Genomic DNA, 26,970 nt, shown 5'->3' on the forward strand with positions numbered 1-26,970 from the left:
GATACCCTTATTCTTTTTCATTTTTACAAATATTTGAACACTTATAACATCTTTACGGCACACTGTCCGGGCACATTTTTAAGAAGTCAGACGAACCGGAAAAACTGGAATGTAAGGAACTTTACTTTCTTTATACAAAATTCTTTCCTTGTATTGTTCCCTGCATTGGGAGAATTGCTGTTTCCATCAAACATATTCAGAAAACAATGCAATGGCAAGACAGTGGAAGCCCTAAGATAAACTATGTGCCAAGGATATGTATTATTTATGTCCTAGGGGGCGTGGCCTAATAACATCAAATAACCAGGCAGAGCAGATTGCAGGAAAAAAATTATATTGCTCAACTGAAAGGTGAATTCACTCCCTTTATTGTGACAGAGATCACTCACTGAGCTGGGTGTGCACCTACCTTTGTCTAAGTTTTCTTTCTTCCAGCATCTTTTGCGGCTAATCATGTTACATATGCATAAAGCCAACAAGTTTCAGCTGATTTTTTTTATTGACGCAATTCACAACTGTACAAATAATATGAATCTTCCATTTTACAAGTTTATCATAATGGATACTAGGAAAGGGAATATTTACAAAGAGAAATACTTTATTAATATCTTACCCATAGGGTAATAAGTCAGCTTTTATTTCCTCAGTGTGTCGCACAATACACAGAGTACATTCATGTTAATGGGTTGTACTAAAAATTCACAGGGCTACACATAAGGGTCAAATGCAAAATTTGCAGGGCCAGTTTTTGGGCAAGTCAGAGAGGGCATTTGGCATGGGATTCCCTATGGGGGGGGGGCACACATTGGGCCTCATTTACTAAAAGCGGGCAAAGCTATGTGCAAAAATGTTTCAAATGGTAGTCACCATTCTCAGTGTGCCTTCTGCCATGGTCACAATTAACCAGTGCTGAAAAAGTCCATTTGGTACTACAATCTTGATGTTAAATGCTATAGTGGCATTAGTGGAATGCTTTTACTATGCCATGAGTACATTTTTGTGCCCACTGTTGTGCCTTATACTTTGCACCTTGATAATAATGAGGCCCACTATGTTGTTAGAAATATTAAGTGTTTTCTCTCTGGCCCTTTTCTTTCCCACACATCTATCTCTGGCCTTGCAAATTTTTTTTACCACAACTACAGCACATTGTTATCCACAAACACACAAGTGTAGTTTTCTGAGCACAAGTATATTGTATGCGGATGGCAGCATGCATTTGTCGCTCCCCCAGAATGGTTAGCATTTGCATTCATTTTTTTTCACATTTTTAATTTTCCTTGTAGTCAAATTTTAAACAAACAATACTTCATTCAGGCATGAATATCAACTATAGGCAACCTGTGTTAGTTCAGCTTCCTTGGCCTTGGCGTTCAGTATTGAAGCCCACTTCGATTACTATGCACCCTGAGTGCATAATAAAATCAGTGGACACTTTCCCACACGCAGGTAAATAAAATGACCCTTTCAAAATCCATCTGTCCCCTGTCAGACAGACTGTTGGTACAGGTATGGGATCAGTTATTCGGAAACCCATTACCCAGAAAGTTCTGAATTACAGGATGGCCATCTCCCATAAACTCCATTTAAATCAAATAATTTAACTTTTTAAGACATTTTTATAATAGGTCCCTTACCTGTACAACTGGTGTTGTGAATGCATTGCTGTTTTTTGCTTTCCCCCATACAGTAGGGGGTCGTTTATCAACAAGGCACAAACGCATTTGGACAGTAACACATAGCAAACCAATCAGTGATTAGCTTTTTTTCAGCCAGCTGCAGGTCGAACACGTAAAGCAAATTTGGCCACTGTTCCTAAATGAGCCTCATTTGGCTATTGGATTGGATTGGCCATGGTGTTTGCATTGAGCAATCTGGAAGGCAGAACATCTATTATATTATTGTGAGGCCCTGTTTAAAATTAAAAAGTGCCACATTTTTGGCACCCCCAGTGATCAAAATCGCTACCTTTTTACCCAGGCCACTGCACATCACTGCACCATAAATGGGCCAAGGTACTTTTGCAATTTTTCATGCTAAATTGTAGCTTGGGTTGAGTTCATGCATGTTATAGCAGCCAGTGACATCCGAGAGTGCAGGTAAAATAGCTCTGCCCCACTCTCCAGCAAACTACCTCAGTCCAGGGTAAAATCTAAGCTATTTAGTCACTGGGTGTTACCTAATGCGTTGCCACCTACCTGAATTTTTTACTTTCCTTGTCTTTTAAAAGGCTGTATTACAATAGTGTATTTCATGCTGAGCTGAAGCATTTTCCATAGTACTAAACCATCAGTAGGGGTGCTGTTCAGTGGTTTTCTATGGACAAATTATAAACTTAGGTTAATAATATGGCAACTGCCACTGACATTAGTAGTTGTCATCACACACACAGTTATGTCCTCATACTTAACTATCAGATGGAAGAAATGTGGAACATAAGCCTACCTATATGCCCTATAAGGTTTTTCTTTAAGACAGTGTCGTCCTAGAGATTTTTATGGCCCCAGCCTACCAAAGGTCTCCATAGACCTCTTTGTATGGCCCTGATGGGCCACTCACAACCCAGTCTGACCCTGGGCCCACAGCACTGCTTTAGGGGCCCTCCTCTATTAGGAAGGAAGCAAGACAAACTGTTGTGTGCAAATATAATGTTAGGACTCTGCATATCAATCCATTATAATAAATACAAACCATTTAACCCAATGATCCTCCGCAGAAACTACAGTCTGTGACAACTGTTAAAATGAAATAGAATGTCCTGTCCCAAACCGGTACCAGATACAGTAATTATTAACATTAAAAAAGGCACAGCCTGGCCCATATAGTGCTCTACATAAGCAATAAAATCTCTTTTGCTACAATGGCATTGCCACATTTCTCTGTACAAAACTCCCAGTCTTTCTGCCACCTTTAACTTCTTTTTCATAGTTCAAAAATTGCAGTGCTGGCAAAGTCCAGTGGCACTGTATTTATTTTGCCCATCCTGCGCTGGCCTCTCCATTGATGTAGGCGAAGCCTGGAAAATGCTGCATGTGTTCATAATCAGAGTTTCTCCGCGGTGCCAGCGAGGTGTACATGTCGCTTGTGTTTGCATATCTGGCAGAGTGCATGGTAGGGCTTGTGAAACAGGTGTTGGTTGAGGTGACATCGGGCCACCGGGGCGCCACCTGGCTGGGATGGAGTCTTGTTGCGCCAGTCATGAGGCAGGGCTCCATTCGCGTTTGGCTGTTAAATGGGTACTGCAATAAAATACACGCAAACACAGATAAATTATTGGAGGAGAACATTTAAAAGTAGCCAAAACAATGCCTAACTGGAGTCTTGCCCATTAAATTTTGGATGGAGCCTGAGTCAAGTGTACCAAGAAGCGCTCATTCCAACTAGGAACATTTCTACATTCCACCTGTATAACACTCAGATGCAGCAAAGAATAGGAAAAACTGTGATTGGTAACAAACCAATTTCCGAACTGGAAATCTGTGGATTCTGGCAAATACCAGAGTGGCTGTTATAAGGTGCCATAGATAGTTACTATTTATTGGGCATGTGGGGGCTGTTTGGGCCTCTGTGCTTTAAAACACCAGGACTTAACATAAACCTCCTCCAATTTTTTAATCCCATGCCCAAGCAACCCCTCTGGTGACATCACAGGGTCATAATTACTGCAACAGGGTAGGTCAACAACAATGGAGTGGCTGAGACACCATCACTGTTGTGGATAGAGGAAGGCCCTCCCCCCACCACAACCCATTACAGGGGTTTCCCAAAATGGAAAGCAAGGAGCTGCAAGGGGGGCTGTGGACAATACATGAGCATTTAAATCATGTGCAAGAAAGGGAGGGCAAAACTGTGCACAGTTCAGGAGTCCTGTGCTGACTGCCTGCCTATGGCTTAAGGTTTAAAGTACTGATATGCGGGTCGGATTGAAACCCATGGGTTGACCTGAGGGTTGGGCTGGTTCAGGCTGCCACCCACACAAAATGTGTGGGTAGCAGAGGGGTTCAGGCTCTTCCTTTTGTCCTGTCTGCAACCATGCGCATCTGCTCTGCCCCAACCTGGGGCAGGTTTGAGTGGTCAACTTTCCGACTTTTTGTCTCCTGCACATCACTAGTTTTAAAGCATTCTCTACATGGTTCTTTAGGCTTATGGCCCACAGGGAGATTAGTCGCCTGTGGTTACTCTGTGCTACTGCCGGTGACTTATCTCCCCGAAATGGTAAATCGCCAGTGGAAAAGGATCGTTTTCCAAAGTCATGCAAAGTTGCCTGCGGGAGGAATCTTCTCACGACTGTGTAAAAGCCAATGGAAAGGCATTCCGTGGTAGGAGAGATTTAACCACAGGCAACTAATCTCCCCGTCGGACATCAGCCTTAGGAGTGCAATTTTGTGCCCCATAGTGCTCCAGCACTTGCACCCCTGATATTTGTGTTATCCAAAACATATTATAAATGTGTATATAAGTATATATTGACTTTATTAGATTGCACCCAGGTCATTTGTATTGCTGTTATGGTGTGCTGAAACTCTATGGACTGTATATAAATACAGTATATAAAGAGAGAGGGAGACAGACTAAAAAATGCCTGTATGTTTTCATGGAAATCACGTAATACATAATTTGCTGCACAAATGTTGACAGTGTACATTTGAGAAAATATTAACCCCCAGAAAATGTATCTAGATGATTGATGGTTAAATTATCTCAAAAATTATTTCCAAAAGCTTTCCATTTACCAGCAGGAAATGTGCTTTAAAAAAGGGGGCACACAGTTTGTTTTTTTCCTGCTCGCCGCCTGCAGCTGTGTCTTCGAAAGTTTACAGGGAGAGCAACAATCTATAAATATTACAGCACGTTAGTGTGTTCTATTGTACCGCGCATTCTATTTTGACTGAAAACATGGAAAATGTTACCATCCTAGGTCAGCTAATTGAAAATGAGTCATTATTTTGGAGCATTACAATGAAGGGACCATTGAGGGGCCAATGTTTTGAAAGGATTCGCTTGGCATATGCCGGACCTCTCTCCAGTCAGCTCTTCTATTCAGCCCTTGTTACAGTTTCCAGCCTTGGCCATCTGCACAGATGCAACTTGTTGCTCGCTTCATTCACCTCTCATACTCGGCATCCGGTTCAGTGAAGAGTACTTCAACACTTGGACTCAGACTGCCGGGTCCCTCTAATCTTTCCCGGGCATAAAGGGACTGTTTGTTGTGGGTCGCTTAACAGGAAATTACCATTTTCTGGGTCAACGAATGCCTACTTTTGTTTATTCCACATTAAACATTTTAACCACATTGCTTCAATGGTTCAGGTTTTATTTCCAAAGAGGGGACACCTAACTCTTACATGGTCACTTTAAATATGTACAGGTATGGGATCTGTTATCCAGAAACGCTTTATCCAGAAATCTCTGAATTAAGGGAGAGCCATAGACTCCATTTTAATCCAACATTTTAAAAAATATCTCTTACTCTGTACCTTGTACTTGATCCACACTAAAATATAATTAATCTCTCTTATTGGCAAAACAATCCTATTTAATATTGAAATCATTTTTTAGTAGACATAAAGTATGGAGATTCAAATTACGTAAAGATCCCTTATCCGTGAAACCCAAACATTCTGAAAAAGCAAGTCCCATACCAGTATTATATGTTTGTATATATTTTTCAGAGAGTGCTAAATATATAGTAAGGTGTAAGCTTCTCACAATGGAACATTTATGAAAATATCATGGGCACAATCCTCTATGTTTTTCCACTTTGCACTAAATTAATTACTACAGGTCTCTGGGTTCTGTTTTGGGGTTACAAAGGCCTGCAGCTGCCCCTAAAACTACAATGCTGCTTGTGTTTGTAAATGCCTTATTCATGAGGGCTGGGCACATAGGTAAGGACAGGGCTGCCCTGGGTCAGCACCTGCTGTACTCGAAATTTTCACCCAGATTTAAGATTACACAACTGCCACTGTTGCAAGTTAAGGATAAATGAGCACTATCGTTCCTCGACTTGCATCTGGGGCAGTTGTAAATAAGCACTATTTGATTCAGATATGTTATTTTTTATAACACCAGCCAATCATGAACCATGCATTTAACTGGTTGGCTGCTACCCACCTGAGAGCTGCTTCTGTGATAGGCAGTGTAATGTAGAGGTCCAGAGAGCCCAGACTCGTGCGGTAATGACGTATACTGAGATGCTATTGGGTGGTGTCCTTGGTTACTGTACGTCCCATAGTTATAGCTTCCTGTGTACCTAAAACAATAACACAGTGTCAGAATTTACATATAAATAATGTAACATGAGGGGATTGTAGGCTGCTGGATGTAAATTTTAATCAGCCTGGCCAGTTGGCATATGCCCCTAGTACATACAGAGGTATCAATCTCCAGGGAATTAAACCAGGTGATTTTTTTTTTGCTAGCCTCCATTATACCTCATTACACCCCACCATGTATTTAGCTCTAACTCTCATGGGGGTACACATACAAGGGACACTTGTAGGGTTGGCAGGTATATAAATATAAGTATCTTACCCATCTTCCCTATGTGGATATACAGGTATCCTGTGTGTGACTGATGGCGCCATGTGTGGACTCCTCATACATGGGACTTGCTGACCGTTTTCTCCGGGGCCATTAGCAGCTGTAGTGACAGTGTAAGTTAGAGACCATGTGTATGACTGCATGGTACCTAGAAAGCAGAATGTAAATACTCGGTGAATCTCTATGCTGGCGCCAGAAAGATATCTCTCTCAGACTGGCACAAACATGGTATAGTGCATTTTTTTGTCCACACTGGCAAATCATTGCACCACATGGACAGGACCACTATCTGTGAATTCTGGCAAATGTCAGAGGGGTCGTTGTAAGATGCCATATGTAGGGGGGCTGTTTATGTACTTGAAATGCCAGGGCCTAAATTGAATCCCAGTCCAGACCTAGCACAGGGGGGCCATAAAAAAGCATTTTTACAGTTCCCCAAACTTTTAGAAACATGACATGTTTTGAAAAATTATAAACATCTCAGAGAAAGTTCCTAGTGACTTATAATATCCTTAGATAATTAACCTTTAATATTGTACAGTGGTGTAACAATAGAGGAAGCAGCCCCCGTGGGGGAGGGCAGACCACGGGGTCTGCTTCCTCCATTTTACATATAAATCTCTGATCCCTTTATATGGTCACAGAACCCCTCAGTGACTTCTAATATCCTTATAATTTACAGTAGGGGGTACATTATCCCTTATAATACATGAATGATACTCAGAGTTCCCTTTATAACTCAGCCTGCAGCCTTGTCCCTTTATATGGTCACAGAACCCCTCAGTGACTTCTAATATCCTTATCATTTACAGTAGGGGGGTACATTATCCCTTATAATACATGAGTGATACTCCGAGTTCCCTGTACAACTCAACCTGCAGCCTTGTACCTTTATGTGGTCACAGATCCCCTCAGTGACTGCTAATATCCTTATCATTTACAGTAGGGGGTACATTATCCCTTATAATACATGAATGATACTCAGAGTTCCCTGTATAACTCAGCCTGCAGCCTTGTGCCTTTATATGGTCACAGAACCCCTCAGTGACTTCTAATATTCTTATAATTTAGAGTAGGGGATATAATATCCCTTATAATACATAAGAGCTATAAATATCATTTAAATTCCATTAAACAAGTTAGACTGCCAGATTGTTTTCTAGAATCACCAAAAAAATCACCAAATCACTAATAAGTTAAGAAACCTTTTGTACTTCAGATTTCGGATTTAGGACCACCCAACTAGACTACAGCATCAGTATTTGCTTATGTAGATGGCTGAAGAAGAAACATAAAAAAGCTGTCCAACAATGGGTGCAATAAGAGCAAAAATTAGCATTTCTATAGCCGCCACCTCAAAGAGCATGCAAACAGCTTCTTCAGCAACGAGCCACATCCCATCAGGCTGCACGGGTGTGCATGGCAGCTCTGCAAATTAAAGAGGGCAGAACAAATATTCCCAGCCCATCACAGCTGGGTAAGCAGAGCAGAGATGAGATAAAAGCACAGAGTTTTAGCCAATAAAAACTACTCATTGAGTGACAGTGTTGGACTTAGCTTCCTAGGGCCCACAAGAGAACCCAGAACCCTGGGTGCAGACCTCATGCTGAACACTGCAAATGACAGTGAAGAGAATCACCTGGTTGCATCCGCAAAGACGCCGGAATCTAGGAGAAGACAGTACATTGTGGGAATAAAAACATGGTGATTGCACTTTGCTAACTGCACCTCAGTAAATGCACCCTAAGCTCTTTGATATCCAACATGTTTATAGTACATTTCCTTATTGTTTATTGCTAATAAGCACTGGCCTTCATTGTCTATTTTTCCTAATAACAACACTGGCACCAGTAGAATTAAGACCCACAAGGTGTTATCTCTACCCACCCTTAAGATGCTGAAAATATGAGGCAAGTGGCTGACTCAGGCACATGTCCTTCAAGGGTAATAGCACCTGATTCAAAGCATTTTGTCAGTTGTAATTCTATGGTTGAGGGCAAAACACTTAAAACTGCACGCCTGTTTACTTCTTTGGCAATTGTTCAGCTGTTAGAAACATACTTTGGAAAGTCTGACTATATTGGCTATTGTGGCAGTGCAGTTCTGTGCTGCCCTTATCTAATCTGAGAGTAAAACTTGGGGCTCAGTACTTTGTTTAATGGCTCCTCATCAATATGAGATGTACAAGCACAATTCAACCTCTATTCAAGGCTAGGATGACATCAACACTGACTCCTATGCCGAGCCCTTGCTTGTTCAATGAACCATTTGCAAGTTTTAAGCATCGGTTCATCTAGATTCTAAAGCAAGGCTGTCCAACTGGAGGCCCGTTGACTCGATGTGGCCCTCTAGGGATTATTATGCCCCCTAGTCTGCTCTAGGTCTCTGCAGACTTCACTGTATCACATCAACATTTTAATTTAATGTGGTCCTTGAACATTGCATATGAGAAATAATCAGCCCACTACAAGTTGGACAGCACTGATCTAGAGCAGGGGTTTGCAATCATTTCTGGTCAAACCCCCCTTTGAGACCCAATATTTTGCCTTGGCCCCTTAGCTCATACAAAGGTTACAGTCATATATAGACTTTTCTGTATTAGCCATTCAGTCATAGTTTAATAAATATCTAGGATGGCAAACACCTTCTCACCCCCTGGCAGGCCCATGCGCAGACAGTGATGTAATGTTCTCACTTTTTTAATGCATGTGCACTGACCGGGTATGCTGAGGTCTGGTGCTTAAGGTAAATCTCATCCCATTGGCTTTTATAGACGTTAACTCACCCATATTTTGCATGAGTCACCCTACTCACAGTAACAGGTCTGTCACCCACTTTTAGTAATTTGTACCAAATACCTAACTTACCTAATCCATTGAAATGTATAAAATTGATATCCAAAGTCCTCGGAGCAGGGAGCAGGACAGGGGTGCAGGGACAGAGCAGGGCTAGATTTAAAGAAATTGAGGCCCCATGCTGTATGGCCTGAGCCTTTGTAGCCTGTCCACAATGCCTGGATTGGCCAGAGTAAAACAGGCAGAACAGCAGGGCAAGCACTTCCAAGATGTGTTTGGATCACTTTGAATCTGGGTTGGCATTTCTGTTAAGACCTCCTGGGGGACCAGTACTAAAGGGTATTTCTTGTTCTCAGGGCAAGAGCCCTAAGGAGTGCAAGAACACACTCCTTAAAACTCATTTGGCCAGAGGGAGGATGCCTACATGCCTCCCCTCCGCCTGCCTTTCTAGAATCAAGTGCTGCCTAACGTAGGTGGTAAAATCTGCAGGAATGCAGAGGCCTGAAGCTTTTTGTACAATGCCCCGCGCAATGAGCAAAGTGCAAAAATATGGCTAATGGCATGGTCTTTTTCTGCCCACTGCATGACGCACTGCAAATGAGGCCCCCAAAGTCTGGGAATCACGGCATTAGCACAAAGTGACAGAAGTCGCCCATATAGCCTATCCCATAATGCTATTTTGACGAGCCTGGACCTAATTAAGGAAGTATCTAGATAAACATGAAGCAGCCTTCTCCATGCAAGCAGAAAACAGAATTCCATAGTCCGATTTTTCCAAATGGAGAAAGTAAATTACCAGCCAAGACTGGGGCTCTGGTATTACAAATTTACCAGCTATGTACTTGCTGGTAAATTTGTAATAGCTACTCAAATCAGCCCCAGCTCCAATCTGCCCCCAACCCACCCATTTTCCTTCCTCTATACTCCCTAAATCCTCTTAGTACCATCCTTCACAATGCAACTCAGTCCCCTTCACTTTTAGACTCTGGCCGTGATGTCATGGCCATGCCTGCTTTGGTCATGATCCACCCCTTGTCAATCCACTCAGCCCCTTTGCCCCTCCACCTGGCCCCTTTGCTCAATTTCCTTGGTATTTCCCTCTCTCCCCAGAAATAATTCTTAAGTAAAATGTCATTTAAAAAAGTCCCTATGAGTTACCTGAACCACAAAAGTGCTGGTCAAAGTACTGCTCAGTAACTTCTAACATTCTTATACTTTACAGTATGACAAACATAACTCAAATATTAAAACCAATGTAATTTTGGTGGTGGCATCCCACAGTGAGTGAAAGTTTCCATACAGTAGGGTGCAATGGGTGAATAGCTACCCATTGTGAGAATATCAGAGGGAATGTAAGCAATAAAGTGCAGGATTCCTTGGACCCCAAGATGGAATGTGCCCAACAATGAGTGGTCATTAGTTTCCAGCCAGCCATTAACCAGAAAAGCATACATTAGCCTGGCCCATAAACTGCTAACAGGGCAATAAAGACATCACTGGAATTTCAAACAGAATCCTTTCACTCGAAGAGGAAAATCCCTTGGGGGTTTATGCTACAAACGCTCCCACATTCCAGAAGGGCCGTTTAACAACAGCTATGTACTAAAAAGCATCACGGCTAATGGGCAGGGGAAGTGGCCTAGCAGAACAACATGGCTGCCTACACGTAGGGGTAGTAAGAATCCTATTGTATGTGTATTTTAGTTTGATGTGCAATGGAAAGCTGAGCAGTGCACTGGTAGTGCTATGTGGAAGGTTAATATACCCTTTAAGTGGCAGACAGAGAGAGCTTAAGAAATCATTTAAAGAAGGGCAAACAAAACCACAGTACTTTGAAAATATCATCAATATTATAAAATCAGTATACCTTATGATCTGGTATTATTAGTTACATAGCCACAATCCTGGCACCCAGTAAATCCCATGCAGAACTTTCCATGGCATTATACACACAGTTCTCTGTTAAACCCTTTGGAGAGTATAATGTCACCTGAAACAAGGATCTCATTATAGAGGGTGTATAATTAATGATAGGCCTCGTTATAAATATCATGCCACAGTGACCCAGGCCTCTGATCCTATTACTCACCTGAGTAACAAAAGGCATTGATGTCACTGCATTGGTGAAAAAAGATAGTGTAGTAATGAGAAAAGCAAAGGGGAAGACACATGATCACACAGCTAACATGCAAAGCCCAGTGCCACAATGCATGTGGGATAATGAACTCACACTATACCCTTGCTATACATTACAAGGGGTTTCTGTAACCATATAAAGGAATTAGGCTGCAGGCTGAGTTATACAGAGAACACTGAGTATCACGCAAGTATTGTAAGGGATATTGTATCTCCTTACTGTAAATTATAAGGATTGAGGAGTTATGTATATAAAGACAAAAGGCTGCAGGCTGAGTTATACAGTATTATAAGGGATAATGTAATCCCAACTGTAAATTAGAAAGATATTAGAAGCCATTGAGGACTTCTGTGACCACAAGGCTGCAGGTTGTGTTTTCCACAAATAGTGTTTGTTTACAACAGTCTATTAAGTAAACAGACTGCTTCCTGTTCAATGTACCTTACCTGTTGTGGCTGCCACTACACCAACTTCTGGGGACTGGTTGCTGACAGGTGAGGTTGCAGATGGCATTTCAACTGAGGAAGAGGAAGCAGCCGGTGAGAAAGGAACTGGTGAAGGTGTGGAAATTGCAGGATCACCCAATATTATTTCTTCTCTGATCTCTGTTGAAAAATTTAATTATTTTACTAATACATATAATATATATATATATATGGTTCTCATATTTACAATTCCAACAGGCCTTCCGACACCAATTCCAAAGAACTATAGTCCCCTTCGTGCTCACTAGACTTGAATCTACCCTCCGAAATCCCTCCTCCAAAAAGCTGATCACCACACTATATTCCCTGCTCCTCTCCACCCTCCAGTCTCCCTTCCATACAGCCCAAAAAGCCTGGCACCAAGACATACCGGACCTAAACAGTGAAGATTGGGAGGAAGCGACAGATAGGGCCTATGACTATCTGATCTCCACAAGAGACAGATTAATCCAGTTCAAAATTATACATAAACTCCATCTGACCCCGTTACGACTATATCGAATGGGAATCCGTGACTCGTCTCAGTGCCCCAAATGTAATGCCCCAGAGGCCAATTACTTTCACTTAATGTGGTCATGCCCACAAATAAATCACTTTTGGAACCAGGTCCTAGACCACATCCAAAACACAACATCTCTACCTAAAATAATCAACCCCAAGGTTTGCCTGCTTGGCATTGTGGATGACACTATTCCCACAATAGCACCACGCATCCTCTATAGAACACTGCTGTTTTATGCCAGGAAAACCATCCTCTCTCAATGGATGGCACACTCTCCCCCAACAATTGCTCACTGGCTCAATTTACTAAAAACCCTCCTGCCGTTGATACAACTCACCTACATAGCAAGAGGATGCCCTCAAAAGTATGACAAGGTATGGGGAACATGGGCTGAAACCATGGAATGATGTCGCAGGGTCACCCTAGGGAACCTGAACCCCCACCGGCAATCCCAACCCTTCCCTCCTGTAATAGGAAATTGAACACTATTCCGAGTAGGACATCATTGATTATCTAACCTAATGTAACACTGTATCCTGGCATGTAAAGAACGCATCTGTAGAACCAATGTCAATGTTTTATGATGTTTTATGTTGTTCTATGTTATAAATGCATAAATAAACACCTTTGAAAAAAATGCAGAGTTTGGCTCATATAATAAATGTGATTATTAAGAAATGAAAAAATCCTTTCATGGTGCAGAGCTTGCCTATTACTCACAGTTAAACTCCAGGCAAAAAAAGTAAGAGCTTACCCCCATGTGCCTCTCCCTTCATTGCCCTCATGAGTTCATTGGCTCTCTCCTGGCAGTGTAATGATTCCAGCAGGTAAAGCACATAGTCATCAAACATTAAGTGAATTAAATGGAATGATCCTGAAAACAAGGAGAAAATAAATTGAAATACAAATTGTAATAAATCAGGGTTGTCTCTGGTCTATGTCACAGCTCCACTATCACAATGGGAAAATAAAAATACAGTTCCCAGTAAGGTCCATGAAGCTGCCAGCTGTCCAAGCACAAGATGGAGACATGGTTGGCATCCTGTAGTGCGGTTTCATTAAAGCAACACATAATATAACTTTTAAAGGCCTAGTCCTTCTGTTTAGAGGTATATAAAGAAATAGGAAACAACAGTACTTGACCCTATATGTCCCTGTGAGTCAAAAAAACAATATCCAAATGCACAAACCCTGTATTGTGGGTGAAAAAAGGACCAGTAACACCAAACATCAAAAATAAGAACTTAAACCAGTGGTTCTCAACCTTCCTAATGCCGCGACCCTTTAATACAGTTACTCATGTTGTGGTGACCCCCAACCATAAAGTTATTCCCAAGACCATTGGAAATATGTGTTTTATGATGGTTGAGAACCGCTGACTTAAACTGATATACCAATATTTGTGTCCTGTACATAGTAATAGAACCCCCCACCACCACCAGTATAACTTCACTGGGCCCAATTGCAAAAACATTTTAGAGCCAATCAAGCTTTGAGGAGATTACAGTCCTCTTTCACTATTACAAGTCTCATCTCCTTCCCTCTGTCTCCCTCACCACTTACACATTCACTACCTTTTACTTATTCTTTATTATTTACTCATTCTTTCTTACTCCATTTGAGGAGCTACAGTCAATGCTGTAGGGTAGATATCAATTTGTTCCTCTATGACACACTACCAGTTGACCAAACTGTGGAGCCTTACATAATACATGACATTATGTTTGTGGTCTACTGTACCATAAGGAGGACCATACCAAAGCTGGGAGCGCTGTGCAACGTCATATCCCGAATGACTCTTGTACCGAAGCAGGACCAGATTAATAGGAATTGCTGGGCTACTTTCTTCAAAGACCCTTGTTTTTTTGAGGCTACCTGCAATAATAAAGAACAGTGGGTTAAGTTTAAAAAGAACCCCCATGTTCTAATGTATCTTAGGCGCCTCCACTGCTCTTTGTGCCATGAGGCAAAAAGCCACAAGAGGATTCTATTCTACATTTTCTAGAATTAAAGTAGAAAGTAAACAATTCTAACCCCCATATGTAATAAAAACACACTAATTTGCCCAGGAGCAGTAACTAATAGCAACCAATAAGATGAATGCTTTTAAACAGGTTACCAGTAAATGCTTCCTGCTGATTGGTTGCTATGTGTTGTGTGCCTTTTATTACATGACCCCCCTCAGATATAATATAAATGACTTTGTAGTTATGTAGTTACTGTATTTAATAAGCTTGTAGATTTTAGCAAATGAGGAAATGTCTGGGAACTCACGTTTACCACGCAGCGGTCTACCATGGAATCCAGCCAGTCAATGTAAGATTCAATTGGAGATTGCTCTTCCAGCAAGTGGTCAAACTCCAGATATACTACAAAGTGGAATGTACAAATCAACTGTTTAATATATATATATATATATATATATATATATACAAGAGCAAAACGGAGCACACCCTATAGAAAATGTTTATTGAAAAAGATCCAACGTTTCGAGCACTAACGGTGCTCTTCCTCAGGGACAAACCAGTAAACCAATATATATAATTTTGAACACTATATAGTAAATAAGGGAATCTCTGAATTAGTAGAGATGTTTATACATGATGCCATTGTGTTATGAAGAATGAAAGACCATATGGGCATTAAAGTTATGGTTTTCATGATACTTATGTCCAAGGAATGACTGGAACAGATATCTTTGTACCATGGATATGAGCCATAGAGGGTTAAAAATTTCAGTGGGTTTAGCTCAAACAAACAATGATATTGATCATGTACAGCCAAAAATGGACATATTGACCAACTCACTAAAAAGTGTGCAGTTTTTAACCTATATTTTCCTGATGATGACAAATATATATAAATATATATCTGCCCCCAGATGTTTGTAAGCCTTTGCAATATACTGTATCTATGTCATTGTTTGCCTCCTGAGGCAGAAGCTTAGCTTTAAACATATAGCATGTCTGGGAAACTGAATACTGCACTGTGCAACCAGTAATCTGATAATGCCATCATGTATGCCCTCTGACGCACTTGTACGTAAGTCAAATAGCAAAAAAAGTATTTGGATTAACAGGATGCAAGAAAGAATTATATGAAAGCTAGAAATATCTAGCAAAAAAATTAGATTTATCTGGAATTAAATATGATTGTTGCTGAAGTATGGTTACCATAAAGTGCTAGCATAAATGCATAATCCAGTAACCCATATTTGCACACTTTACTGCTGATGAATGTAGCTGGTTTGTACAAGTGAGATTCCCTACTCATCCTGCTGAATGCATTTGTGCTGTTGATTTTTAGGACACTAAGTTTTTCTTTAGTTGCCCCCCTGGACACCATAATATCCATTCTAAACTGATTCCATAGTGCTTTGGATTATTTTACATGCATGTTTGTGCTTTATAAATACGTCAATAACAATTATACCTTCCCTAATTGAAAAATTTAGGCCATGCCCCTGAACTGCACCAGGCATACCCAGTTAGACCACACCCCTAAACCACTAACCCCCAGTTGGACACACCCAATTTGTTGGACAAATCTTATATGATCTGTTTAAAATTTCAAGGTATGTTACTGGTCACAAGTATTTCGTCACAGCAATAGGAGATTTAATAGTTTACAAAAATAAAATGATTCCTTCTTACATTGGATGATAAGTTTTCTGTGTTCCTCTCTAGAGTCTTCTATTGTATAGAGACTTTGCTTGGTAATGCTGTTTAGGTCAACGTTTCTCCAGTCCTCCAGCATCTGAAACGTAATATCGGCACTGTGTATTACGGTTCTGGATGCCTGCAAATTCAGGTAAGTACATACAGTGTGTTTAGTCGTAAGCAATAACATTGAATTTGTGCTATTTTGTCAATATTCAATATTTATCTTTTTTATTTAGCTTTCAGAGAGGAACTGCAGGAATCTTGTGCCCCATTCTATGCTGAACAACCTGCGACCTTCAAGTTACAACAGTTGTAGTTTAACAACCTGCAGATGGGACATTGCTGAGGTATATATAGTGTAAATATCTAACACTTGGTTAAATTATACATATGCCCTACCCTTAAATTGGCCATGCCTTTATGTTCCTTTTAAAAGACCTGAAAAGATGCGAAAGAATTATTGGTAGTATTTTGATGCTACACCTTATATTTGGAGCCAACCCAGCCCTTTTGCAGGAAAGATCTGCACCTCTGTTGATGCCCTCAGTAGATTACCATGTTCTTTTCTGCTGATTCCCAGCAGTTTATACATGGCAGAAAACAGGTAGAAATCAGTGCATTCTGCATTGGAATTCATTAATAATTAGCCATGTAGCATCAGCTTCTATAACAGACAGAACCTCACTTTCTACTCAGCATTGCTTCTCCACAACAAAACACACTGAGCATGTCCAGTGCCACTGACACACAAAAGATAGCCTAACAAGGTCCAAGATGCTGTGAGCACCTATGAAGGCCTGGATCATTACTATTAGGCCAGTAAGTTCAGTATCTAAAATGCAGCGTTTCTAGTCTTTTCTGTATAGGGGTTTAGTTCTTCTTTAAGGTACCCCATATGTAATTGCCAGTTAGTACTTACCTGACAGAGATGGTTCAGTGACGTTTGCCTTCTCAGTATTTGTGAAAACCTTTTTGATACTGGGGAGGATACAGGAAATGCATTATTATTTAGAGACAGACTAAATGCTTGGTGATAGCAAACTTTATGTGAACCCTTGCCTCATGGCAAAACATAGAAAAAGGTAAGCATAAGGATGGGGGACATAAATCACACATTTGAGCATATCAGTTTGTTTAAGAATAGTTCAACAACTATAGCTCAAGGTGAATTTACACTTTATTATTCAGGCTACAGCTGGGACCCCTTTGTTGTGGCAAGTAAATTAAATGCAATTTTCAAATCCTTTGGTTGCGGGGTATTTTGTCTTGCAAATTAAAAAACAGAAATGCATAGAATTATGTTGAAACCCACAGGTACAATGCAGCTCTGCCTCCTACTCCTGATTCATCATTAATCCTTTTCTTTTAATTAATGTGCAATAGTTTTGAGTTGCTTCTGAAAGAGAAAAAGACCGAATGCACGTAAATGAAAAGGATTTATACACAGATGATGGACCGGTGGGGGTCTGCAGGGTATCATAAAGCAGGGCTCAATCATAATGGCCGGCATGCTGAGTTCAGATATTCGATATTTACAGTGGTATAACAATACACTCATTTATGCAGATTATTTAAGTGTGGTAACCTTAGTATAAATCTATGGCACCCTAGCACTATAGGGGGGCAAACATAATACTGGAGCTTAATTAGACTGAAAAAAGAATAAAGAAGACTTTGCACAAGGGTTACAATGAGAATGTGGGGATATAATTTTCAGTTGAAAATTTGTAAAAAATAATGGGAGGCCCCTTTGTGCCCCTAGTTCTCCAGGAATTTTTTCCCCTCTGCGGCAAATTAGAGAGGCTTCAGATGGGGTTTTTGCCTTCCTCTGGATCAACTAGCAGTTAGGCAGGTTATATATAGGCATTATGGTTGAACGTGATGGACGTATGTCTTTTTTCAACCCAACTTACTATGTTACTATGTTACTATATGTATTAAAGGAATACTGTCATGTGAAAACTTATTGTTTTCAAAACACATCAGTTAATTGAGCTTCTCCAGCAGAATCATGCTTTGAAATCTGTTTTTAAAAAAACACAAACAGATTTTTTTTATATTTCATTTTGAAATTTCACATGGGGCTAGCCATATTCTTCATTTCCCAGGATGCCACAGCCATGTGACCTGTGCTCTGATAAACTTCAGTCACACTTTACTGCTGCGCTGCAAGTTGGAGTGCTATTATACCGCCTCCCAGCAGCCAATCAGCAGAACAATGGGAAGGGAGCAAGATAGCAGCTCGTAGTAGATATAAGAATAGCAACTCAATAGTAAGAAATCCAAGTCCGGCTTACATGGGAGTAAGAGAAGCAATAGGTTAGCTGAAAGCAGTTCTAATGTGTAGCACTGGCTCCTTCTGAAAGCTCAGACTCAGGCACAATGCATTGAGATGGCGCCTACACACCAATATTACAACTAAAAAAAATACATTTGTTGGTTCAAAAATTTTAAATGGTAGAGTGAATTATTTGCTATGTATACAGTGTAATTTAGAAATAAAAAGTATACCATAAAAATCATGACAATATCCCTGTAAATGTTCTCAGTTCCAACCACATGAGCAAAGAACAAGAAGCCGGATGTACAGAAAGCAGGCAGGATTCTCACTGGAGGATCTTCTTGCATACATGTAAGGATGTAGTTTACAGTAGGCTGCATTGTAAAATGCCCGTACTGTAGATTATAAATCAGTTCTGGCTGCATGCTGCTTGATTTACATCAATCAGAGCTATCTTTAGGGAATTCTAACAAGGCTCACACCTGATGGGCATGTGCAGAGCTGCTACTCTAAGTAAAAAGAATGGGAGATAGTAGGTAGATAGTAGGGCAGGATTGTGACATTAGATCAATTTGGTGACAGTTGGACAAGATGGCAAACAATTTCAGTTTTTCCCAACTTGATGCATTTTGGTTGTTGTTAAAGTCCTCCAAGCACCAACTCTGTAAACTGTATTACATATAGTACAGACAGAGTATGAAGTACAGTTTACAGAGTGGGTGCTGGAAGGACTTCAACAACAACCAAAAACTCTGGGGGACCATTATTTATAAAGTTCGATTTACAGCTTCCACATTATTAAAGTGGCTATACATATATATAGTGGCTATACAAATAATGTGGAAGCTGTATATCAAACTTTATATAAATAATGGTCCCCCAAAGTTTTTGTTGCTTTGGACCCCACCACAATTAAAAACAGCCATTCCACGAATATTGCCGTGAACAGCCAAAAGACACTACAATTTAACATAAAATTGGTCTGCTTGGGACCAACAGAGAATCCCACTCCCTTGACATAATCTTAAAGCTCTTACATGTAGATAGTTGGGATGCACCGAATCCACTATTATGGGATTTGGCCATACCCCGAATACTTTGTGAAAGATTCTGCCAAATACCAAACAGAATCCTAATTCCATATGCAAGTTATAGTAACCATGCACGCAGCAAAACATTTTTAACTTCCCTGTTTATGTGATGAAAAGTCACATGATTTTAAGGATTCTAATTCAGTTCTGCCAGGACCATGGATTCGGCTGAATCCGAATCCTGCTATAAAAGGCCAAATCTTGGCTGTATCCGGAACTTAATCCTGGATCCGGTGCATCCCTGGTAGATAGATCCAAATGGTTTTTATGTAGGGTGTATGGTGGAAATAATAATGACCTGGTGGGAATTCTCCTAGGGTGGGCCCACTGGGAGTTTCTCTGCTACTCTGGTAGGCCAGTCCAACCCTGTTACATGGTGCACTGAATGCTATATTTAATTATTCATGTTAGAACATTTAGAAATGTAATCAATACCTACGCTCGAATTTGATGTTCCGCAAGTTTTCTGGAAGATCATGAAGAGCGACTTTGAGCCATTCGTCCAGTTGTTTTGCAAATTTCCTTATTACTTGGGTCAAGCTGGAATGAGAAGGTGGTCCATCATATAGCTGATATGTTCTTACAAAGGCTTATTCCCTCACAAGACAAATCCCTTTAACTGCAAAGGGGTATATATCTTCCCATGCCTCTACTATTTGCACCAAAGAGTAGGTCCTGTCTACTAGCATTATGTCAGCCATCTTGCTGTTAAAAAACATAGTAAGATTACTGTGCAATATTGTCTCATTTATGTAATCCTGGGAGGACACACTGAATGTAACACTGATGTTTTTGAGCTACAGTAACATGCCCTTAATTTGTACAACTATTCTGAGATTTGCACCACTGGCTAGTTTATGACCCTAGATAGCGGGAATTCGCTTCTCTTTAATAGTATTTAAGAAAGGTACTTACCTGTCAGGCAGAGCTTGCAACACAGTTGGCATTAAGACTCCTGAGATTGCTTTGTAGAGGATTGAGTCACACACCCCGACAATATTTACCACAGTGGATGAGCCCAACACGGGAAGCATGTGCGGTGGCATTCCTTGCCAAAAGTGCAGTAGGAAACTCTGAACCTAAAGAGAAGGGAAAACTTGGGATAAATATCAATCAAACTCTTATTTGGAGATCAAGCTAAGTGTTGCCAAGCTTAAATGACTAATTTATAATAACCTGTAAAGTTCATTCTTATAAATGGTGCTTAATAATGTCATCAGTTATAACAGGTGCTTAATAATCCATGATGCACTGTTTTTAGGTTTTAGAATATTGTTCTTTTAAAATGAATAGTAGATTGAAAAATTTAATTGTACCTCGTCAAAGTTGGCTCGGATGACAGTGTCCAATATCCTCTGACAATGGGTTCGATACATCATAATAAAGGTAGAAATCTGCGAATCAGGAATAAAGGGGCCTGTTAGAGCTACGTATTTAGCTACATGGCTGGAAGCGTAATGTTCTTTAGGTGCTCCTTGGATACAATCAAGCAAGGAATGGTGGAACTAATTTGTATTATGGGTACCTTTTCTTCTGGAAGGCTGCTTGGCAGATTTAGATCTTTGACATTTGGAAACTCTGGCAGTAAAGTCCCGAGCTTGGACCGGGGTGAATATGCTACTGTCTGCTTGGTGACTTCTTTTTTCCCTGTTTCGTTGACCCAAGCTGCTCCTTTCTTTGAATACATTACATCGTAATATTGTGAGCTCTCCTTCACCGCTATCCCATAATAATGGTACCTAGGGCACAGAGAATATCCTTGTCAATTTACATTGAACCATAATCAGCCTCACATGGTTAAGCTCTATAAAGAAGCCTGAAGGGTTGTATACATCCTAAATCCACTTTGCAGTGCACAGCTAGAGTACAAGTACAACTGTTCTGAAGTTGCAGATGTATTTGTGCACCTATGCAACTGTTGTGCATGGCTAAATGGAATTGTACAGTGCAGCTGTATTTGTGCACCTATGCAACTGTTGTGAATGGCTAAATGGAATGTACAGTGCAGCTTCTTTGTAACTGCTTATCTCTGCAGAACGGAATGTATAGTGCCGCTCAGACTCGGACTGGGATTCAAAATAGGCCCTGGCATTCCAAGTACAGAGAGGCCCAAACAGCCCCCCACCAGCTCAAAAAATAGTGACTGTCTATGGCATCTTACAACGGCCCCTCTGGAATTTGCCAGAATCGCCAGATTGCCAGTACAAGCCTACTGCAAATGCGTTTGTGCACCTCTAGTGCTACTTTTTCAGGCCAAATGAAATATACAGTGCAACTGTGCATCTCCGTAACTGCTTAAATCTGCAGAATGGATAATACAGTCCTAGGGTTGCCACTTTTTTTTTAACAATTAGTAGTAATAGAGTGGGCAGTGTATAGGTGGGTCTGGCCTTATAAGGGGTAATCCTCAGCAGAGAGGGTCAGGGAAGGAAGGGATTTGTAGGGTATATGCAGCTGTGCACCCCATAACATTTTTTTTTCAGAATGTATAGTGCACCCGCTGCTGCCCATCTCTATAACTTCTCTATAGATAATAAATAAAAAGCAGTACAGGTATCGGATTCGTTATCCAGAAACCCATTATCCACAAAGCTCCAAAATCACAGGAAGGCTATCTCCCATAGACTCCATTAAGCAAATAATTGGAATTTTTGAAAATGATTCCTTTTTCTCTGTAATAATACAAAAAAGTAGCTTATACATGATCCCAACTAAGATATAATTAATCTTTATTGGAAGCAAAACAATCCTAAGGTATGGAGACCCAAATTATGGAAAGATCCTTTATGTGGAAAACCCCAAGTCCTGAGCATTTTGGATAACAGGTCCCATACATGTAAAATTATTATTTTGCTTACTTTGATTGGCCTCTTGTACCAAGTCTTCTTGTAGTTAACTGTGGGAACTGCTGTCTAATTATCTGTAAGGTGAAACAAAAAATCACACACAGTGCAATGAGCTGCCTCCGTTTTTTCAGAGGTCAAAATCACAATATATGGTTATTATCCTATATATATATTCCACAATATTTTGCCAATTGTTGTTCTATACACAGGTTGTACACAGGGTTGTATACTGATAGTGGAAATATCTCATCTGTAAAAAAAAAAGCAATAAAGTAAGTAACCTTTATTTTATAGTACAGTCATTTATTATGTTGCCACAAATAAAGAATTAAAGGGCCCGTTCACTTTTATATTAACTATAGTCTCTTGAACCAACGCAGCAGAAGTCCATCCTCCTCCTCAATTATGTACTGCTTCAGGTGTCAGAACCAGCAGTGTAGACAACATATACAGCCAGACAGACACTGATTTCAATAGCAATTACCTGTACCAATAACTTTAAAACCACTGACATTTAAAATCAACAGATATTAGAGTTAGCAGTTTACTGTATTAGGTTAGAACCTTTTCACATTAAGAATTTGTGCTTTGAGAGCTGTAGAAAATACTAGCTTTCTTTCCTGCATGAATAGTTTTTGCATTGCTAGAACCTGGTGACTAAATGGATTTTTGAGGAGATAGGGAATGTAAGGGAGTATCTCCTAATAGCTGGATAATGATAGCATGGCAGGTCTGCTCTACATATGAAAAGTCAAGGCTATGAGGAAGAGAAAATTAGGTTTAATTCCAGTGTCACCTGCCTGTGACCTTGGAAATGTGATTTAGAGGTCAATTTAAAGGGGTTGTTGCCCTTTAAAGTAACTTTTAGGGCTCTGGTACACGGGGAGATTAGTCGCCCGCGGCAAAACTCCCTGTTCGCGGGCGACTAATCTCCCCGAGTTGCCTTCCCCCTGCCATCCCACCGGCAAACATGTAAGTTGCCGGCGGGACGGCAGACGCGGCGGCGTGATTTCGCGCAAATCGCCGAAAAAGACTCGCGAGGCTTTTTCGGCGATTTCCCGAAATCGCCCCGCCGCGTCTGCCATCCCGCCGGCGACTTACATGTTCGCCGGTGGGATGGCAGGGGGAAGGCAACTCGGTGAGATTAGTCGGCCGCGAGCAGGGAGTTTTGCCGCGGGCGACAAATCTCCCCGTGTACCAGAGCCCTTAGGGCTCTGGCACACGGGGGAGATTAATCGCCCGCGATTAACTCCCTGTTCGCGGGCGACTAATCTCCCCGAGTTGCCTTCCCCCTGCCATCCCACCGGCGAACATGTAAGTCGCCGGCGGGATGGCAGACGCGGCGGAAATCGCCGAAAAAGACTCGCGAGTCTTTTTCGGCGATTTGCGCGAAATCGCCCCGCCGCGTCTGCCATCCCGCCGGCGACTTACATGTTCGCCGGTGGGATGGCAGGGGTAGGCAACTCGTGGAGATTAGTCGCCCGCGAACAGGGAGTTAATCGCGGGCGACTAATCTCCCCCGTGTGCCAGAGCCCTTAGGGTGAAGAACTCAGAGCTACTTAGTAGCAGCTACTTGTCACAGCTATGAAATCCCAGAAAACACCCTGCCATAGAAAATACTGAGAATTGCCTTTACTAAAACACTCATAGAGACAATTATCAGTAAATTATCAGCATTGTTTATTTCTCTAGCCAAGTAGCTGCTCCGTAGTAGCTCCGTGTGTCTTCACCCTTAGGGCTCTGGTACACGGGGAGATTAGTCGCCCGCGGCAAAACTCCCTGCTCGCGGGCGACTAATCTCCCCGAGTTGCCTTCCCTCTGCCATCCCACCGGCGAACATGTAAGTCGCCGGCGGGATGGCAGACGCGGCAGCGCGATTTCGCGCAAATCGCCGAAAAAGACTCGCGAGGCTTTTTCGCCGATTTCCCGAAATCGCCCCGCCGCGTCTGCCATCCCGCCGGCGACTTACATGTTCGCCGGTGGGATGGCAGAGGGAAGGCAACTCGGGGAGATTAGTCGCCCGCGAGCAGGGAGTTTTGCCGCGGGCGACTAATCTCCCCGTGTACCAGAGCCCTTAGGGCTCTGGTACACGGGGAGATTAGTCACCCGCGACAAATCTCCTTGTTCGCGGGCAACTAATCTCCCTGAAATGCCATCCCACCGGCGAAAATGTAAATCGCCGGTGGGATGGCATACGTGGCCCGCGAACAGGGAGATTTGTCGCGGGCGACTAATCTCCCCGTGTGCCAGAGCCCTTAGGGTTCTTTAAAAGCAATTGCAATTGCCTCTCCAGTTTGGGATTTCAGCTGCTTTCTGGTTGCTAGGTACAGCTTACCCTAGCAACCAGGCAGTGGTTTGAAAGAGAGACTGGAAGATGAATAGATGAGGGTCTGAACAGAAATATAAGGAATAAACAGTAACAATAAAATTGTAGCCTTATAGAGCAATAGCTTTTTTTGGTTACCGGGGTCAGTGACCCCATTTGAAAGCTGAAAAGAGGCAGAGAAAAGGAAAAAAAATAAAAGATAAAGACTAACTGAAAAGTTTCTAACAATAGAACATTCTATAAAATAATAAAAGATTCACCTACATTTAATGAGACAGAAAAGTATGTCCTCCAATTAATCTACTCCTATTACCCATCAGGGATAAGGGTTGGGGATTCTTCAATGTAGCCTGGGATCTTTCCCTTCTCTTTAGACCAGGGAACCCCAACCTTTCTTACTCGTGAGCCACAGTCAAAGGTAAAAAGACTTGGAGAGCAACACAAGCATCAACATGTTGCCCCCAAGCCACTGGTTTGGGATCACTGCTGAAGACACTAAATAAAAAGCATCTTCCAATCAGGATCCCACCCAAGACTCCATTCCCCCTAGAACCTTTGCATAACATAGCTCTGCTTTTAAAGGAACAGTAACACCAAAAAATGAAAGTGTTTTAAAGTAATTGAAATATAATGTACTGTTGCCATGCACTGGTAAAACTGGGGTGTTTGCTTCAGGAACACTACTATAGTTTATATAAATTAGCTCCTGTGTAGCCATGGGGGCAGCCATTCAAGCTGGAAAAAAGGAGAAAAGGCACAGGTTACATAGCAGATAACAGATAATACACCATTGTATTCTACAGGGTTTATCTGTTTGCTGCTATATAACCTGTGCCTTTTCTTCTTTTGAATGGCTGCCCCCATGGCTACACACCAGGGTTTATATTAACTCTAGTAATGTTTCTGAAGCAAACACAAAACTTTTACCAGTGCAGGGCAGCAGTACATTATAGTTTAATTTCTTTGAAATATATACATTTTTTGGTGTTACTGTTCCTGTAACAAGCAAGGATAGACACTTCCTAATCCAACCACACCCCCTTCTGGTAAACCCCACCCTTTTTGTGTTTAAGTAAAACATGACTATCTCTACATCAGCAAATCATTGAGGAGGCATGAAAATATGTTAAGGTAGAAATCCTGATTTGGCAGTAAAGCTATGGAAGCCCTGGGTTCAGTGGTAACTAGATATTACCAGTATAGGATCTACATAGTTGAAAGTTAGAATACAGGACAATTTAGGCCCAGCCCAGTTACAAACTGGTCCATTCAAACCACAACCTATTTTTCACTAAGCCACAACCCCATTTGGGGCACTGTCGTCAGAGCTGGGACAAGAGGTACTTGTGCCCTTGCCAAGAACGTCTAAATGACCTGTCTCCCTGCTCACCCCCTTTCTGCTTACCATTCCCTGCCCACGTGCTTCCAGCCCAGCAAAAGCCATGTGCCTAGGCTCCTTATACCCCCTTGCCAGTTTTGCCCTATAAACATGCCTTTACCGCTTACCCCTAGTTCCTTGCCATTGAGTGATATGAACCCACTTTTAGACAAGATCCTCCATCGGGAGCAACCCAACTGAGGTGCATTATGATAGAGCTTGTAGTAATGCCCATTTGTTAACCAATGTCTTTTCAGTGGTGTTGATTTTGTTATGACAAAGGCACTAAGGGCTCTGTGATCACATTGGGCCCCACAAAGAAAGTTAAAAGATAAAAAAAAACACAAGCAGGGATTATATTCCACTTTAAGACATTTAACAGGTTTCATTGTTACTGATGAGTTTCCAAGACTATTCAGCCTGGGCATTGGGCATTGCCTTTATTTTGATTACAGAAAGTCATTACCATTTGCCCAATTATTTTATGGGGCCACTGCACCAAGTTCTGTTATATGGGGTCCCTTGCTTATTAAGGCAGCGTGGCATTGGCGTTCTATGGAGCAGGACTCCTGAAGGGCTGCGAAAACCTCACTGCAATGTTTGATAAATGAGCACACAAGCAAGGAGCAGGGCTTTCATATTTTTGTATAGACTCAGTGAAGCCTGTCCTAAATACACCCCATGCTGATTCGGCTACTGATCTAACATTCTACTACAGTGCCACCCAAACTCCTTTTAACCCCTTCACTCCTGGAAGAACCTGCCTGGGACTACAGAGGGTTCATTTACCTTTGATGGGCCAGGTTGCAAATTGCAAAAACACAGACATAAGCTGGAATGTTTTCTGCACTTTGCACCCTGCCCCACTTATAGCACCCACCACAGCAGGTCCTTGCACTGCAGAGAACTGAGTGCAACATATAT

At 41.5% G+C, this 26,970-nt stretch overlaps 1 protein-coding gene across 4 annotated transcripts in view; it reads right to left on the bottom strand.

Annotated features, from left to right (window-relative positions):
* Positions 1–480: 480 nt before the first annotated feature.
* rfx4 (regulatory factor X4) overlaps positions 481–26,970 on the bottom strand; it is a 45,219-nt gene continuing 18,729 nt past the window's right edge. For 2 of the 4 annotated variants that reach the window (XM_031898691.1, XM_031898690.1), the window contains exons 5-18: positions 22,355–22,416; positions 21,022–21,235; positions 20,813–20,890; positions 20,412–20,575; positions 19,936–20,036; positions 17,044–17,102; positions 16,116–16,260; positions 14,737–14,831; positions 14,220–14,337; positions 13,217–13,336; positions 11,922–12,080; positions 6,535–6,691; positions 6,115–6,253; positions 481–3,239 (exon numbers count right to left, since the gene is read on the bottom strand). In XM_031898691.1, coding sequence (XP_031754551.1) covers positions 2,970–3,239; positions 6,115–6,253; positions 6,535–6,691; positions 11,922–12,080; positions 13,217–13,336; positions 14,220–14,337; positions 14,737–14,831; positions 16,116–16,260; positions 17,044–17,102; positions 19,936–20,036; positions 20,412–20,575; positions 20,813–20,890; positions 21,022–21,235; positions 22,355–22,416 — 1,881 coding nt within the window. In that variant the 3' untranslated portion in view covers positions 481–2,969. The remainder of the gene's footprint in view (positions 3,240–6,114; positions 6,254–6,534; positions 6,692–11,921; positions 12,081–13,216; positions 13,337–14,219; positions 14,338–14,736; positions 14,832–16,115; positions 16,261–17,043; positions 17,103–19,935; positions 20,037–20,411; positions 20,576–20,812; positions 20,891–21,021; positions 21,236–22,354; positions 22,417–26,970) is intronic. The other 2 variants (XM_031898692.1, XM_031898693.1) reach the window with 2 other exon arrangements.

This window comes from Xenopus tropicalis, chromosome 3, assembly GCF_000004195.4.
Source record: "Xenopus tropicalis strain Nigerian chromosome 3, UCB_Xtro_10.0, whole genome shotgun sequence".
NCBI classification, from domain to species: Eukaryota; Metazoa; Chordata; class Amphibia; order Anura; family Pipidae; genus Xenopus; species Xenopus tropicalis.